Source organism: Artibeus jamaicensis, unplaced genomic scaffold (assembly GCF_021234435.1).
Source record: "Artibeus jamaicensis isolate MK-2021 breed Jamaican fruit bat unplaced genomic scaffold, CSHL_Jam_final scaffold_916, whole genome shotgun sequence".
In the NCBI taxonomy this organism is placed as follows: Eukaryota; Metazoa; Chordata; class Mammalia; order Chiroptera; family Phyllostomidae; genus Artibeus; species Artibeus jamaicensis.
In genome coordinates this window covers 24,729,012-24,744,234 of record NW_026522059.1, presented here as the reverse complement: position 1 = coordinate 24,744,234, position 15,223 = coordinate 24,729,012, and the positions used below count along the sequence as shown (strand labels likewise).

Here is a 15,223-nt window from a genome sequence, read left to right as displayed (position 1 = left end):
GATATTTTCTCTGACATTGTCCAATTTTCTATAAAAACATTCTATGAATTAGATTATTAAGTAAACTATATTTTTTCATTTTAGGTATTATATTTGGTGTTTTTTCTTGTTTATGTTTTTTTTAAAATATTTGGTTTTCTTAGAAGTTTCTATATTCTTTCTGAAATTACCATTTTTATTATATATCTGTGTGTATGCATACATATACATTTTAGATACATTAAATGTATAATATACATTGTATATATGAGATATGTACATTGTCCTGTAAACTCTTTATATATTGATAGTATTTATTTTGAAGTCTGCTAATTCCAACATTTTAGTCTTCTGTGGCTCTACTTATATTTCTCTTTCCTTCCTTTGAATATCACATACACATATATGTTATACATCTACTAATTTTTATTTTGTATTGGACATTGTATTTAATACATTTTAGAGATTCTATTGTACATTTTGAAGAATGTTTTGTTTTATTTTAACAAACAGTGAAATTACTAAAGGACCACCTAAAATCGAAGAAACATATGTTAGGGCGGCTATGTTTTTGTTCTTTCCTTAGTTCTAAGGCATAATCCTTAATACGGTTTGTGGTTCTTATTTCTAAGGTATGAACTTCCTGTGTGAAGTCTAATATGTTGGCCAAAATTCTATAATATAGGGGGACTTAAACTCCAAACTGTGTATCCTGTGTATCGGGAAGTTGTTGAAATACCCTTGCAGATCTTTTCGCCTTTCAACTATTGGCTTTCTACTGGGTGGGTTTCCTCTGCAGTTCACCATTCAGGCAAAAATTTGAGGGGCCATTGTCTGTAAGTTTTGGGTCCCTTCTTTTCTGGCTCCCTCCTTTCTAGTATTTGCCCCACAATTCTAGCTGTTCTGACAACTCTGAACTCTGAACTGTGGTTCCTCAGCCTGGTAAGACAGAGGCTTTTTGCTTGAATTGTAACTCTCCTGTGGTGAACCAAACTGGGATGACCATTAGAGGAAATACTAGTTAAAATATATACATTCCTTATTTCAAAGCTCATATCACCAATATTTGCCTACATTTGTTTGTTCTGTGGTATCTTTAAACAGCTTTTTATTGAAATATTTTGTCCAGAATTAATAATTATTACTGACAGGAGAGTCAGTTGGTTTAGACTATCAATTTCAGAAGCAGAGGGTGCAGTGTTATCTCATTGCGGATTTAATTAGAATTTCTCTAATAATTTTTTCTAGTAATCTCTTCATAGGTTAATTGACTACTTCTATATTATTTTCTTTTACAGAGAGCTTAGTCACATTTCTTGCCAACTTTTCTTTTGTGTTCTGTCTTTTTAATTGATTTATGAGCATTTTCATTTTTTAATTACAGATTTCAAATCTTTATAAGATAAATGTATTGTAGATATATTCTCTATAGCTAGCCTTTTCAGTCTTTAATGGGATTTTTAATCAACAAAAGTTTTTAATTTTAATGTATTTTAGTTTTGGGGTTTTTTTTTAGCATTACTGCTTTTCTGGTTTGATCTATAAAAGAAAAAATATTTATATTCTTGGAGATCACAGTGATATGTTCCTATGGTTTTTTTCCTGAATCAGTTTTTTCTTATAATTAAATCTGTAATTCATGTGGAATTGATTTTTGTATATTGTGTGAGGTAGGGATTAAAACTTATTCAATGTATGGATATTTATTAAAAAGACTATGTACATATAGTGAAACTTCTGAACTTTATTCTTTTTTCTTTTTTAATGTCAGTCTTTTAAAAGAATTTTAATTTTTTTACAACATTTATTTTTTTTTATTAAGTTGATCAGGGTGACACTGGTTAACAAAATTATACAGGTTTCAGGCGCACAGTCCACAACACACCTCAAGTCGAGTTTCCATTTGCCTCCTCTCTACAGTTTACATTATAGTTTACATTCGATGTTATTATTTTGTATTAGTTTCAGTTGTATAGCATAGTGACTAGCCAATCATATGCTTTACAAAGTGCTTTCCCTGGTAATTTTGTATCCAATGGGCACCATACATAGTTATTATGATATTATTGACTCAATTTTCTATGCTGTATTTTACATCCCATGACTCTTCTGTAACTTGCAATGTGTACTTCTCAATGCCTTCAGCTTTTTTACACAGCCTCCACATCCCTATTGAAAGTGGATTCAAAGGAACAAAGAACAGATAGGACAAATAGAATGTGAACAGCAAGTTAATAGATGTAAACCAAACAACTCAATGATCATATTAAATGTAAATAACCAAAATACCTCCAATTAAGAGGCAGAAATTGAAAGGTTGCATTTTTTAAAAGGCAAAAGGAGCCAATTACTGCCTGTAAGAAACCCATTTAAAATACAAAAAGACAGAGAGGTTTAATGGAAAAGATATACCACAGTAAAACTAATTAAAAGAAATATGGAATGTGTGCATTAATGTCATACAAATTATATTAAAGCAAAGAATATTAACAAGGATAAAGGAGGTTATGTTGTAATAATAAAGGGATAAATTGATTCAAGAGACTATCAATTTTAAACATTTAATAATAGAGATTTGAATTGCTTGGAGAAATATTTATGAGAGATTGTTAGACTGCATTAAAAAAAAAAGCAAGACCCATGACTGTATTTCAAAAAGCTCAGTAAAACTGACATTTAACTAGTCTGACCAAGACCTTGAATCAGTAAGTCTTTCTACATCTGCTGAAAAAATAGAATAATTTAAAATATTCCCACAAAGGAAATACCAGGCCATTATAGTTTTTGACAGGTTCTATCAAAATTTCAAAAACCAAAAATTTTACAACCTTACACAAATTCTCCCAGAGAATTTTTAAAAAATGAATTAATTCTGATTTTCTCATTGGGGCAGTAGAACTATAAATAAAAATGCAAAGTCCTTAATGAAATATCTCTAAATTTAAGAAACATGTTTCAATCTGATAAAATGTAACTTCACCAGATATAATTTTTAGTGGGGAAATACTAGAAAAAATTTATTAAAATCAGAATTTAGAAGAGAATGTAAAATTTCTCTGTTTATTTCCAGTATTGTACCTATCAGCATAGAAAGACTAGAAAAATAAAAACTCATTAAGATTGGGAAGAAAAGATTGTTTACATAGGAAAATTCAAATTAAACTATAATAAATGTATTGGATGTAAAAAAATGAGATAGAGACAGAGTTAAACATTATGGTCAATATTATTTTACAATAAAATTATATTTCTTTACATGAGTGATTAGGATAGAAAACATACTTTTAACAGGATTTTGTATAGCAATGGAAATCATAAGGTACAAAAGATAAAGCCAATAAATGTGGAAAGTTTGAATGACTAAAATTAAAAATTTCATAGATATTTAAGTGGAGAGAATGCCTTGTGATGTTTAGTAATACAGTGCTATACGACATGCTAAATTTTCATCAATTGAGGAATTGATCGACAGCAGTTAAAATAAAAATTTCGGTGTAATGTCTTTGTACAGTTTGACAGCCTAATCTAAAGTTGATATGGCAGAGCAAAGGATAAAATCCAGGATATGATGGATTTGCTTTTCAGTAGTATAATGTTATAATAACAAAGATAGTTACTGGTTTATGGATAGCCCATGCGAGAAAAAAATAGAGCATCAAACACCATAGCAGATAGGATACATTTACTTTTATGACAGGTTTTAAACTCATAAGAGAATATAAAAGAATATCTCTCTGCTCATAAGCTTAGGGAAAATTTCATAAACAAGACAATGAAAATACTTTTTTAAAGTATGTTTTATTGATTATGTACAGTTTCATTTTTTCTACCCTCTCTCTCTCTCTGCCCTGTACCCCCTTCCCTCTAGCACTCACCCTTTAGTTCATGTCCATTTGTTGTACATATGTTCTTTAACTTCTCCATTTCCTGTACTATTCTTAACCTACCCCTGTCTATTTTCTACCTACCATTTATGCTTCTTATTCCCTGTACTTTTCCCCCCATTCTCTCCCCTCTCCCTACCTACTAATATCCCTCCATGTGATCTCCATTTCTGTGATTCTGTTCCTGTTCTAGTCATTTGCTTAGTTTGTTTTTGTTTTTAGGTTCAGTTGTTGATAGTTGTGAGTTTGTTGTGATTTTACTCTTCATAGTTTTGATCTTCTTCTTTTTCATAGATAAGTCCCTTTAGCATTTCATACAATAATAGCTTGGTGATGATGAACTCCTTTAACTTTCCCTTATCTGGGAAGCACTTTATCTGCCCTTCAATTCTAAATGAAAGTTTTGCTGGTTAGAATAACCTTGGATGTAGGTCCTTGCCTTTTATGACTTTGAATACTTCTTTCCAGCCCCTTCTTGCCTACAAGGTTTCTTTTGAGACATCAACTGACAGTCTTATGGGCACTCCTTTGTAGGTAACTGTCTCCTTTTCTCTTACTGCTTCTAAGATTCTCTCCTTATCTTTAATCTTGGATAATTTAATTATGATGTCATGCAACTGGAACCCTGGGTTGTGTGGTCTGTCTTGCTCCCCAGTTTTTTCTCCTGGTTTATCCACACTTGAATGTGGGACCTCCCAATTCACCAGCCACCGCTTTGCCCTGCATCTTCTCTGCCCTGGCTCCCCATCTCCACCCCTCTTACTGGTCTGGATGAAAGTTTCTCCCTTAACTCATTGGTTGTTGGACTGCCATACAGTCAATTCTCTGGCAGTTCTGGTTGTTTTTTGCTTTTAAGTTGGTTGTTACCCTTCTTTTCATTGTGCAAGAAGTGAAGTGTATCTACCTATGCCTCCATCATGTCTGGAACCTCATGGTTCTTTTGAAAACACTTCCTTTAAAAGAGAAGATAAGTATATTCAATGACATTAAACTTGACTTCTTGAATTCAACAGAATGTGAAAAGATAACATCCAAACAGAAAAATTGAAATATATTTAACCTCTATAGAATTAATAGCAATATAGATCAAGATTTCCATCAGGAGAGTAACCAATAAGATTTGGAAGGAATAAACATTTAATCCACATACATTCTCTATCCTCACCTCCAAGCTTGCATGCGCACAGACCACTCACAAAAGCTGATAAAATGAACTTAGTTTTTATTGGTGTCATTGTTATCTTATACCAGAAGCCAATGCAATTCTTGACCAATTTCAAAATCATGTGATCATTATGCTTTGTAATATATGCAGTGTATGAAACTAATTATTATCCTTTTCTTGAACATTTACAAGGTGAAATCTTGATAGAAATGTAACAGTTCTTCTTAACTCTCTCAATAGCTTCATCTGTGTTCTCTTTCCTCACTCCTAAGTCTGTTTAGAATGTATGTCCTAATTCTGTAAGCCCTTATATGCCACTTCTCTTGGGCTGTTGTCAGATCATTGTAGTTTGCAAATTATTTGGAGTTATAAAAGCTTCATATTTGATTAGGTATGAAGTTTAGGAACATAAAATTATAGAAGGAAAATAGTGAGGTCATTCAGTGAGACCACATGATAAAAACAGATAGGTTTCTTCTACCTAAATATTAAAAGGAGAAAAATAAGAATTCAGTTCCTGGCAACAAAGACTCTTCCTTTCCCAAGAGGGTAAGGATTCAAACAAAGAAAAAAAGTGTGTAGGGTATTTCTAATAATGGAAGGCATCTCTGGAACATTTAAATATTGCTGTTTTAGACATCTTACACAATATGAGCTCTCAATGTTTCATAAACCTACAGGAAAACATTTATTTTCTGATACTTGGGTTTAGTCTGTTTAATGAACAACATGTAATGCAAGTAGATAAAACAAGTTATTTTTTTAAAATAGCAATACTCTTTTTATTGATCACTAAATGTATTCTCCTTTGATTAAGTGCTTTAATTAATTCTGTTGTTCGGTGAACCTATTGCTAAGACACATGCAGAGAGAAGAGATATTAACAAGTAAAATATAACATATTTATATATGTGGTATATTTCATATTTAAGTTTGGAGATGGTCTGCTTTAGCTAGAGAAGTTCTGCTTAATTTAGATCAATGCTTTTTGCCAGACTATGAATTTCAAATTAACATTTGAAAATTTTGTTACAGGTTTGTTTTGCAATGAAAACACACACATGGAGCTTCTGAATTATAATAATTTTTACTGTTCTCTCTTAGGCTATTTCTTAGAAAAACATAATACAGTACAAAATCTAGATGTATTTGTCAGTTTGTGGATGACTGATTTTAAATTTTCTTCTCAAAACCATAGAAAACAGCTAAAGTAATAATTCAAAAGGGATGTTTGAGTTGTCTTAAATTATGCTTCCTCTCCCTGAATGTGAAAAATAAATAACTAGGTATACTTAATTTATTAGACATGCATGTTAGAAAGATACATGAATGCTTTTGAAATAACATGTTGAAGTTTTAAAATTTACCTAGACTTGGGTGCCTTGGTCTAAAGCATCTTAAACTTACTTGATTTAGCTACTTGACTTAGCTTTTGTCAAGTAGATTTTATTAATCAGTATCAAGCCACTTACATATATTATTTGATATTTTATATCATTTCAAGCTTTAAGTCATTTAGGAGCTTTATCTTATATATCTCAAGAATAATATACCTGCATCATTAAGTATGTATAAAAATATGTTTGTGAGCTCATAGTGACTTTCCTTCTCTTTAAGTTTCCTGTTCTTAAATTCCATTCAAAGTCCTTTCATTTATTTTTCAGGTTGGTGAGGGTATTTTGTTTTCATTAGTAATCAGCAATTTTAATCACTGCTGTTTGCTTTCTAGGGTCAAAGAGAATCAGTGATAGCGAAGTCTCTGACTATGACTGTGATGATGGAATTGGTGTAGTATCAGGTAAGAATTTCAAAATTATTTTATAGTGATAAAATGGAAGGAATTCATTATTATTTACTAGCAGATAGGTAGACAGATAAAATGAGGGAGAAATAGCTTGTCTCCTCATCCCTTCAAAAACAGCCTATGGTAGTTTAAACTCCTGAATAGGTACATTGCTGGAACATCTGGATCAGTTGTTAGATTGAATATCCTTGTGGAAATATTCAGATAAGTGAATATTTATACATTCCCTATTTTAAACTACTAAGTAACAAGGAGTGCACTATAATTTTGAGGAGTTACTGTATAGTAATTGAAACTTCTTTATATACTGTGCTAACAATGTAAAAAAGAATAAAATCTTTTTGACATCACCAGCATACCCAAATATGTCAAATATTTGAATAAGCTATTTTGAAAACTTTTTTCATTGTTAAGTATCAGGTACAGTTATATTTTGAAATTACTGTATTATCATTTAAAATATTTGCTAATTTATTATTGTGTATTATCTGATGATTTAAAATTTAGATAAGCGACCGTTAAAAAAATAAATTCTGGAAAAAATGCATATCACTGTATTCTTAATATTGTAAAAATGCTTCTCTTCTCCTTCAAAGGAAATTAGCCCAACAAATTTCAAGTGTATGACTATTTTTACCTTGAAGAAATATGTTCTGTTATGTGTAAACCATGCCACAGTTGCATCAGTGCTTGCTAAGAATTATTACTTTTTTGGCAGTTTTTATCAGAGTTGTGTCAACATACTATCAGGGTACTACTTTTTAAAAATTAACTATATCTTTTAGCAATAATTTTTTCACTAAGGGTGAGCAATATATTAATTTACTATTGTAATAAATCACAATAAATAATATTAATTTACTGCATTAAGTCATTTTCATGTGTTATGGTTTGTGAATTAAACCTCTTTAAAATGGTTTTGAAAAATATTTCCTCTGGTCTCTAGTTTCAGGATCATTATAATTTTTTCCTGTTGTATTCTATACCTTCAATAATTAATTTCCCACTTTTTCTATTTACTAAATATCTAGTGACATCATATTTTTTTACTCAAAAAATTTTCCTCCAGATAATTGAACTTTTTCATCTTAATGCCATTTTTGGCATATCTCAATTTTTTCATTTTCTTTTTTCAGAATGCAAAAAATATGATCATTTTACTATTTTTCCATTCTGGTAAAGAAATAGCACTTTTTGGAAAAGAGCTTTATAGGTATCTTTTGTTATTTGGAATTTGTCGTTGTTTTTGTTTTTGTTGCCAAATAGTGTTTAGAAAGCCTGAATAAGTCAAAGGATTTATTTACTCAGATTCATTGTTTTTGAACATCATAAAAAAATTATTCTTACTTTCAACATTATTCTTTCTGTGTATGGACAGACTACACAGCAAATCATTTAATAATCCATTGAGAAGATTGCGATGCAGTATCCTTTATTTTGCTATTTTGAAAGGAAGTGTTATTTTGAGACAGTTTTAATAATACATTTGAAAGTTAACATTTCAGAAACTACAAACAGAAAAACTGTACTCAAACTGTACTTGAAAAATAACTAAATAAAAATAAAAATAAAAGAAACTACAATACTGTAATCCTGGTTATAAAGTTCATCAAAATTATACAGAGATGGCTTCAAATTTTTGGATTCTGTGTCTATATAGAAACTTGAAGCCATCTTTATTTTCTATGAATGTAAAAATTATAATTATGGTATTGTGGTTTCTGAAATGTTATTTTTTTCATAGGTTTGTAACATTAGTAAGTGAAGTACCAATTACATTTACATAACTATCATGATAACTAGGACTTAAATGTATGCTAATTCTCATGAAATTTTTCACATTTTCTTTTATGCTTCTTTTAAGATCCATCATTAAAACTAGTTTCAAGAGAATAAATGCTTCAGTCAATAGTTTATCAGATAATTTGACTGCCAGATCAAGAAAATAATGATATTCTTTGTGAAATTGTTCTCAAGGCATTTAAAATGTGAATTGCATATATACTACACCATCTCCCCTCATTACCCACATTAATTAGCATTTTACACAACTAGTAAAAGTTAATACACCAGCAAATCTGCTAATACTCTCTTGCCCATATTCAAAGATTATTTCTAGTTGCAGACTTCATATCTGGCATATTTAGAGTGTCAGTTATAACTATTCATAACCCTTTTTAACCTATGCTGTCCTTTCTCAATAATTAACAATTTTGGCAACTTTATTTTTTCTATGTTTGCAAGATAGATATTTTGAAAATTAACTATTCCAGGAATAGTACTTTCCAGGGGTTCTGTATTTGCTTATTCTGGCTATCTCATAATTTTGATATTTCCATTGCTAATATTATTCTTCAACATAAATTGAAATTTTGATTGATACTGAAATTTAAGTTTCTCAGGGAAGCAATTCCAGGCATAAATATTTAAATTTTTAAATTGAATTTTATTGGAGTGGCACTGGTTAATAAAATTACATAGGTTTCAGGTGTGTAATTCTATGGTACATCATCTGTATATTGCATATTGTGTTTACCACCCAAAGTCAAACCTCTTTCAATGCCCACAAATTCGACTCCCTTTACCCTTTGCCACCTCCCTGCATCTTTCTCTCTGGTAACCGCCTGGATTTTGCCCCCACGGTATACAGAGTAGGGGGAGTAAGAATAGTTACAGGGCAACTATTCTTTGAAAAAAATGTGAATAAGTGAAATATACACAATATTAATCATAGTCACATAACATTTTAGTATTATTTTGCACTCTGACCTGAAACAATATGTAAACCTAAATAATTTATTTTCCATGGGGAAGATAGAAAAGGGTTTTGATAATTAGCCCTTAAAAATCACTATAGACTTTTGATTTCCCAAGTTAATTATCTATTACCACTACTCATTTTATATCATTTCTGAGTAGTATTTTACATTATTAATCATGAATATTATTTTAAAACTATATATTTCTTTTTATTCTCTAATGTGACTGCATTGTCTCTCTTCCTTTTCTCCCTAGTCTCCCTTAAACTCCATAGTCAGATGTCTTTTTCTGTATATATACATTTATATTTATACTCTATATAATATAAATGACTCAGATCTCCATCAACAGTTCTAATGGCTGTCTCAGGATTCTTTTCTGCTTGTATAATTGTGTGCCTACCTGCATGCCTGAAATGCTGTTATTTCCCCCTCTCCAAATTGGTAAACCTTGTCTTACATCTCATTCTTAGTGGTACAGCCTTCACCTCCTAGGGGATGGATGTATGAAAAGTAAAGAAACTCCCCAGGCTGGTGCTGTAACAATAGGAGTGCTTGACCCTGGGAGGGTGGCACCTGGGTCTCTAGAAGACACTCTTCTCACCCATTTGAAATGAATTTCTAGTGATTTTTACCAGCAGATGCTATGCAGGCTTTTTTTCCCCAGTTCTCTGGCTTTGGATTCGGGATCCCTATGTGGCATTGAGACCCCACACTCATAGAGGGAAGGAGTTTTGCAGCTGAGATCACTTTCCAGCTTCCGGGCTGCCAGAGCACTGTGAGCTCAGGGACCGCCCCTTTTCCATGGCTCCACCCTTCTTACCAGTCTCTATGTGGCTTCTTCTGTAAATCCTTGGCTATATTTCAGTTCAGCTGCGCTTCGTTTGGTTATTCAGGTTTATTGCTCTATAATTTGGCAGTAAATATGGTTGACTCCAGTACCAACGAGTGTAGTTTCCACGTACTCTGTAGCCATCTCGGAATCTCTGGAATTTTTTTATCTTCCTTTACCCTATTCTAGTTTCCTCATGGCACCTAATCACCTTCAAGGATATTATATAATACTTGTTGAGCTTTTAATAGTCTCTGTTACTCATCAACTGGAATTTAAGCTTCATAAAGGCAAGTCTTTTTTTTTAAGAGGGAGAGAAACATCAGTGTATGTCTGCCTCTTATGCGCCCCCTACTGGGGTCCAGGCCTGCAACCCAGTCACGTGCCCCAGTTGGGAATTGAACCAGTGACTCTTTGATTCACAGGCCAGCACTCAACCACTGAGCCACACCAGCCAGGGCAGGGCAAGTCTTTTTGTTTGTGGTGCTCACTGTAGCACACAGAATAACACCTGGCATGTATATGTACTCACAAATATTTGTTGAATCAATGAATGTATTGAATCTTTCTGTGTAGTTTGTTGCCATTACTAATTGTCATACTCCAAAGTTGTGCCACTAGCTATATTTATGTCCTAGAGCCTCCAGTAGAATCAGACCAAGACCACATTTTTGCTTAATTTCTTCTTACACCCTCCTCTGCTCTTATAATTCCCTTCTCCTGAGAGCCTCCTCTAATTATTTATGTACACCTAAGTGTTTAACTCTTTTGCTCTGCTTTTAGGGAACCTGAGATAATACCATGAAATTTTAACATATTGGGAAAAATCACCTGTAAACTAATACCGTGTCTGAGTTTATTTCTGAAATGTGCTGAAGCAGAACACTGTACCTGCAGTGTATCTGGAACATAGTAAAAGATCAGTTAATAGTCGTCATGATGAGCATGATGAATAGAGGTGGTGATGATACTCTCACTTTCTGCTCCGAAATTTCGGGTCTTTTCCATTACAGACCTATGACATATTAGATATATATAATTTGCATCAAACTCACCTCTACTACTATTTCCCCACTGCTGCCTCACATGGAAGTGCTATTTTTCTACCAACTTAAAATCCGTTTTACTTTCTCTCCATCTGCCACGTATCAGTGCTCTTGAGGACTCATCTGACTAATATCACTGCTAATAGACTCTGTGTAAGTGTATCGAGTCATGGGGCAATTTCCTCCTCTAGTTTGTCGTATTTTTATTCTCAGGTTTCTGCTCACCTCTGTCCTGTCATGCATTGTAAGAAAAGCAGTTCATATGGCTACTTCCATGGTATTCAGAGTGCTTTCCAATGCCGTTTATTTCTTAAAGAAATAACTAAAGACTTTTAGGAATGTTTTGTGGCTAATACTTTTAAATAGACATGGTTTTTGAGGACTATTTGAAGCTCTCCTAGGTGATTGAAGAGATGAAAGTATTTTTAGAATAAACAACTATTTTATTGAAGTTAATTGTATATGTTTTACTTTACCAAGCACAGTGCCTTGGACATAGTAGCTACATAAATATCTGAATATTTGATACCCTTTTTTAAATGTCTGCAAAATATTATTATGTCTTAGTATATGCTGTGCCTTTAATATAGTCAAAGCCTTTCAGCTTCACCAACATTTTATGTTTTTCAGTAAAGTACAAAATACAGAATTATTTAGTGTGTAGTTAACTGTAATATTACTCTTTCCACCTTTAGATTATCGACACAATGGTCGAGATCTTCAAAGCTCAACACTGTCAGTGCCAGAACAAGTAATGTCATCAAACCATTGTTCACCATCAGGGTCTCCCCACCGAGTAGACGTCATAGGAAGGACTCGGTCATGGTCACCCAGTGTCCCTCCTCCACAAAGGTAAGGCAGCACACACATTCTACTTGTAGGAGAGATTACCAGCCTATTTATCAATAAATACCCTTAATATCCTCTAAAAATAATAAATTCTTGTGGAAAAAGTTACTGCAGGAATAGCAAATATACTGTTAGATAACCTCCATAATGAGAGTAATAGAAAATATAGACTACTTTGTAACTTTGGATGACATCTATTATTTTATTGGAAGAGTTCAAAATTATAAACAGGATTTAGCTTTAAATCACATCAGTGTTAAACAGATTTAGTTATAATCAACTAATTATTGTAATCATAAATGATAGAAATGTTGATAATTCAGGAAATAACAAAAATATACACATGATGGGGCTTTAAAATTAGGAACAGTATGCAGAGAATTTAAAGGAATGCACAGGTAGTGGGTGAAATGGCGCAGAGAATCTGCAGGTCCAGGTCTTATCCCTAGAGGGAAACTCTGATCAGTCGAGTACGGAAAGGCTTACTGGAGTGAGAGCCATGGAAATAATGTTTGCTAATAAGAAATATGTGCATAATTCACAATTTATATACTTGCAATGTTTAGGAAATTTGAGCACTTAGAATTTTATACTCATAACTCCTCCTATAAATGAGTAATTGAGTTACTTTCAGGCTTGAAATTTTTAAATATAACCTTAGCTTGATGCATGATATTGGGCCATCTAAGAGAACTTGAGATTTATTATATTTATAAATATAATTTATTTAATTTATAAGAATACTAAGCACTTAAAGAGTGTTTACTTAGACACAAGAAATTAAAAAGAACATGTAATATATTAAAGCTTTATAAATATGGCTTAAAATTTTTGAAGATGTTGACGTAGCTGAGTTTGTCAATGGGACTACAGTTATTGAGTCTTCTGAAAAGTACTTTCTTAAATGTGGTAGACGTGTCAATAGAATAATAAGATTAGTAGCTTATATAAAAGGTTTATTCTATCCTGAATAAGAAGTAGACATCCAGGCCAAGAATGGTAGCTTAAAGAATCATCACTGATCAATTATAAGGACTTCAGTTTAGAGATTAGAAAACATTCATTATCCCTAAAAATAGTGTCTTACAATATATTATGTATAAGCAACATGCTGAGCTCATTTTTCCACACAAATCTATTCCTCTGGCTGTGTGAGTTTTTTTTTTTTATCATTGAATATTTCTACTGGAGACCTGAGAGTCATATGTTAATAGTTTTGATAATCCTCATCGCTATCCCCACTGATTTTGTCTTAATTTTATATCACATCTGTTCTATAACTAACCTCTTAACTTCACTGTTAACCTCCAATGGATGTTTATACCATCAACCAGAGGTACAGGTAGTTAAAACAAAACAAAAATCTTGGACTTAACGTTATAGTGATGTTTGTCATTTTATACTATCTTTATTAGTAACTTATTTATTAGTATACTGTATGATTGTGGTTTTAAAATATTTAATGGATCTTGCTATTTCAGTCGGAATGTGGAGCAGGGACTTCGAGGGACACGCTCTACTACTGGACATTACAATACAATTAGCCGGATGGACAGGCATCGTGTCATGGATGACCGTTACTCTCCAGATAGAGACAGGTGAATATAATTACATACTGTTATACCTTATAATAATTGCTGCCTTCATAAAAAAGGTGTTTCCATAAAATGTTTTCCTCCTGAACTTGGGTATTTCTTATCTTAGTTTCTGAAACCCGATGTGTCCTATACAATGCCTATGTTGATTCTTATGACCACTACATCATTTAATAAAAATAAAACAGAGCAACATAATATTTTTGTTTTGGTAAGAAAAAAATAATATTATCTTGCTCTTTGAATTTTGGTCCTTTGTTAAATGAAACCAGTAAGTTAGTAAATTTGCACATGAGGTCATAGTGATATAATGAAAACAAGATGTTTTATTATTTTTACCCTATCATAGTTATTATTTATAAACATACTCTCATGCGATAATAGATTTTAGTCTGTTGCATTCATCAGGGAAATCAGTGTGACTTTTAACATATAACAGTATTGAAATAAGTTGGTTTGTTTAAGAAACAAACACAATAACTGATTCATGAAGAGGTTTTTCCTCACGGCTTTCAGTAAATTTTTAAGCATCTTAAAGAATCATGGTGATTGCTGTATTTGGAAGAATTCTCTGATTTTGCTTTATTAAATGTAACATACTTGGAAGGAACATGATATGCTTCAATACACACATTAATTATGACATTTTTAAAATTAAGCAAATTAACTTTCTAATTTATGGTTTGATTGTATATAAAATGAAAAATGCTAACAAATGAGTTTGACATAAGGAAAGAAAACAATATACCATTTAAAGAGTGTTACGATAAAATAACAAGGGAACTCAGAAGTCTTTTCTATATATCCTAGACTAATTTTAACAGAAATACTAGAAGGCTCTTAAATCAGCTGATATGAGATGTTGCTGTCAATATCCATAAATTTAATTGTATTGTCTAAATCTAGGGTTATACTCAATTCATGCTTGTAATTTTGTTGTCTTTTAGCACACTTTTACAAAAGAAAAGATATAGAAGATCTCAGTTTGTGTCAAACCAGGCTTGGCTATTGAGTATGAAATCTAAGAAGAAACTAGACAGTTTCCAAATTAATATCTTTATCGCCATTGAATGAAAGTTAATATACTATATCAATAATTTTAATTTGTTTGACTTTTTCATAGTTATTTATGTCTTGAGGCATAAGTGTAGATATTCTACCTGTAGAAATGTATGCTTATCAAAAACAGTAATAGTGAATGAAAGATAACTATGTGGCGTGATTAGAAGCTGGAAAGAATGGTATTAGGGAATGTGAATGAGTACTTTGTTACCCATAGAACATTAATGAGTTAGATCATTTCTGGAAAC

General features: G+C 31.9%; 1 protein-coding gene across 17 annotated transcripts in view; it reads left to right on the top strand.

Moving 5' to 3' along the window:
• RIMS2 (regulating synaptic membrane exocytosis 2) overlaps positions 1-15,223 on the top strand; it is a 470,156-nt gene that overhangs the window by 262,775 nt on the left and 192,158 nt on the right. For 15 of the 17 annotated variants that reach the window (XM_053661100.1, XM_037133385.2, XM_037133387.2 and 12 more), the window contains 3 exons: positions 6,758-6,826; positions 12,165-12,321; positions 13,800-13,916. In XM_053661100.1, the coding sequence (XP_053517075.1) occupies positions 6,758-6,826; positions 12,165-12,321; positions 13,800-13,916 (343 nt within the window). Of the gene's footprint in view, positions 1-6,757; positions 6,827-12,164; positions 12,322-13,799; positions 13,917-15,223 lie in introns of those variants that run through there. The other 2 variants (XM_053661110.1, XM_053661109.1) reach the window with 1 other exon arrangement.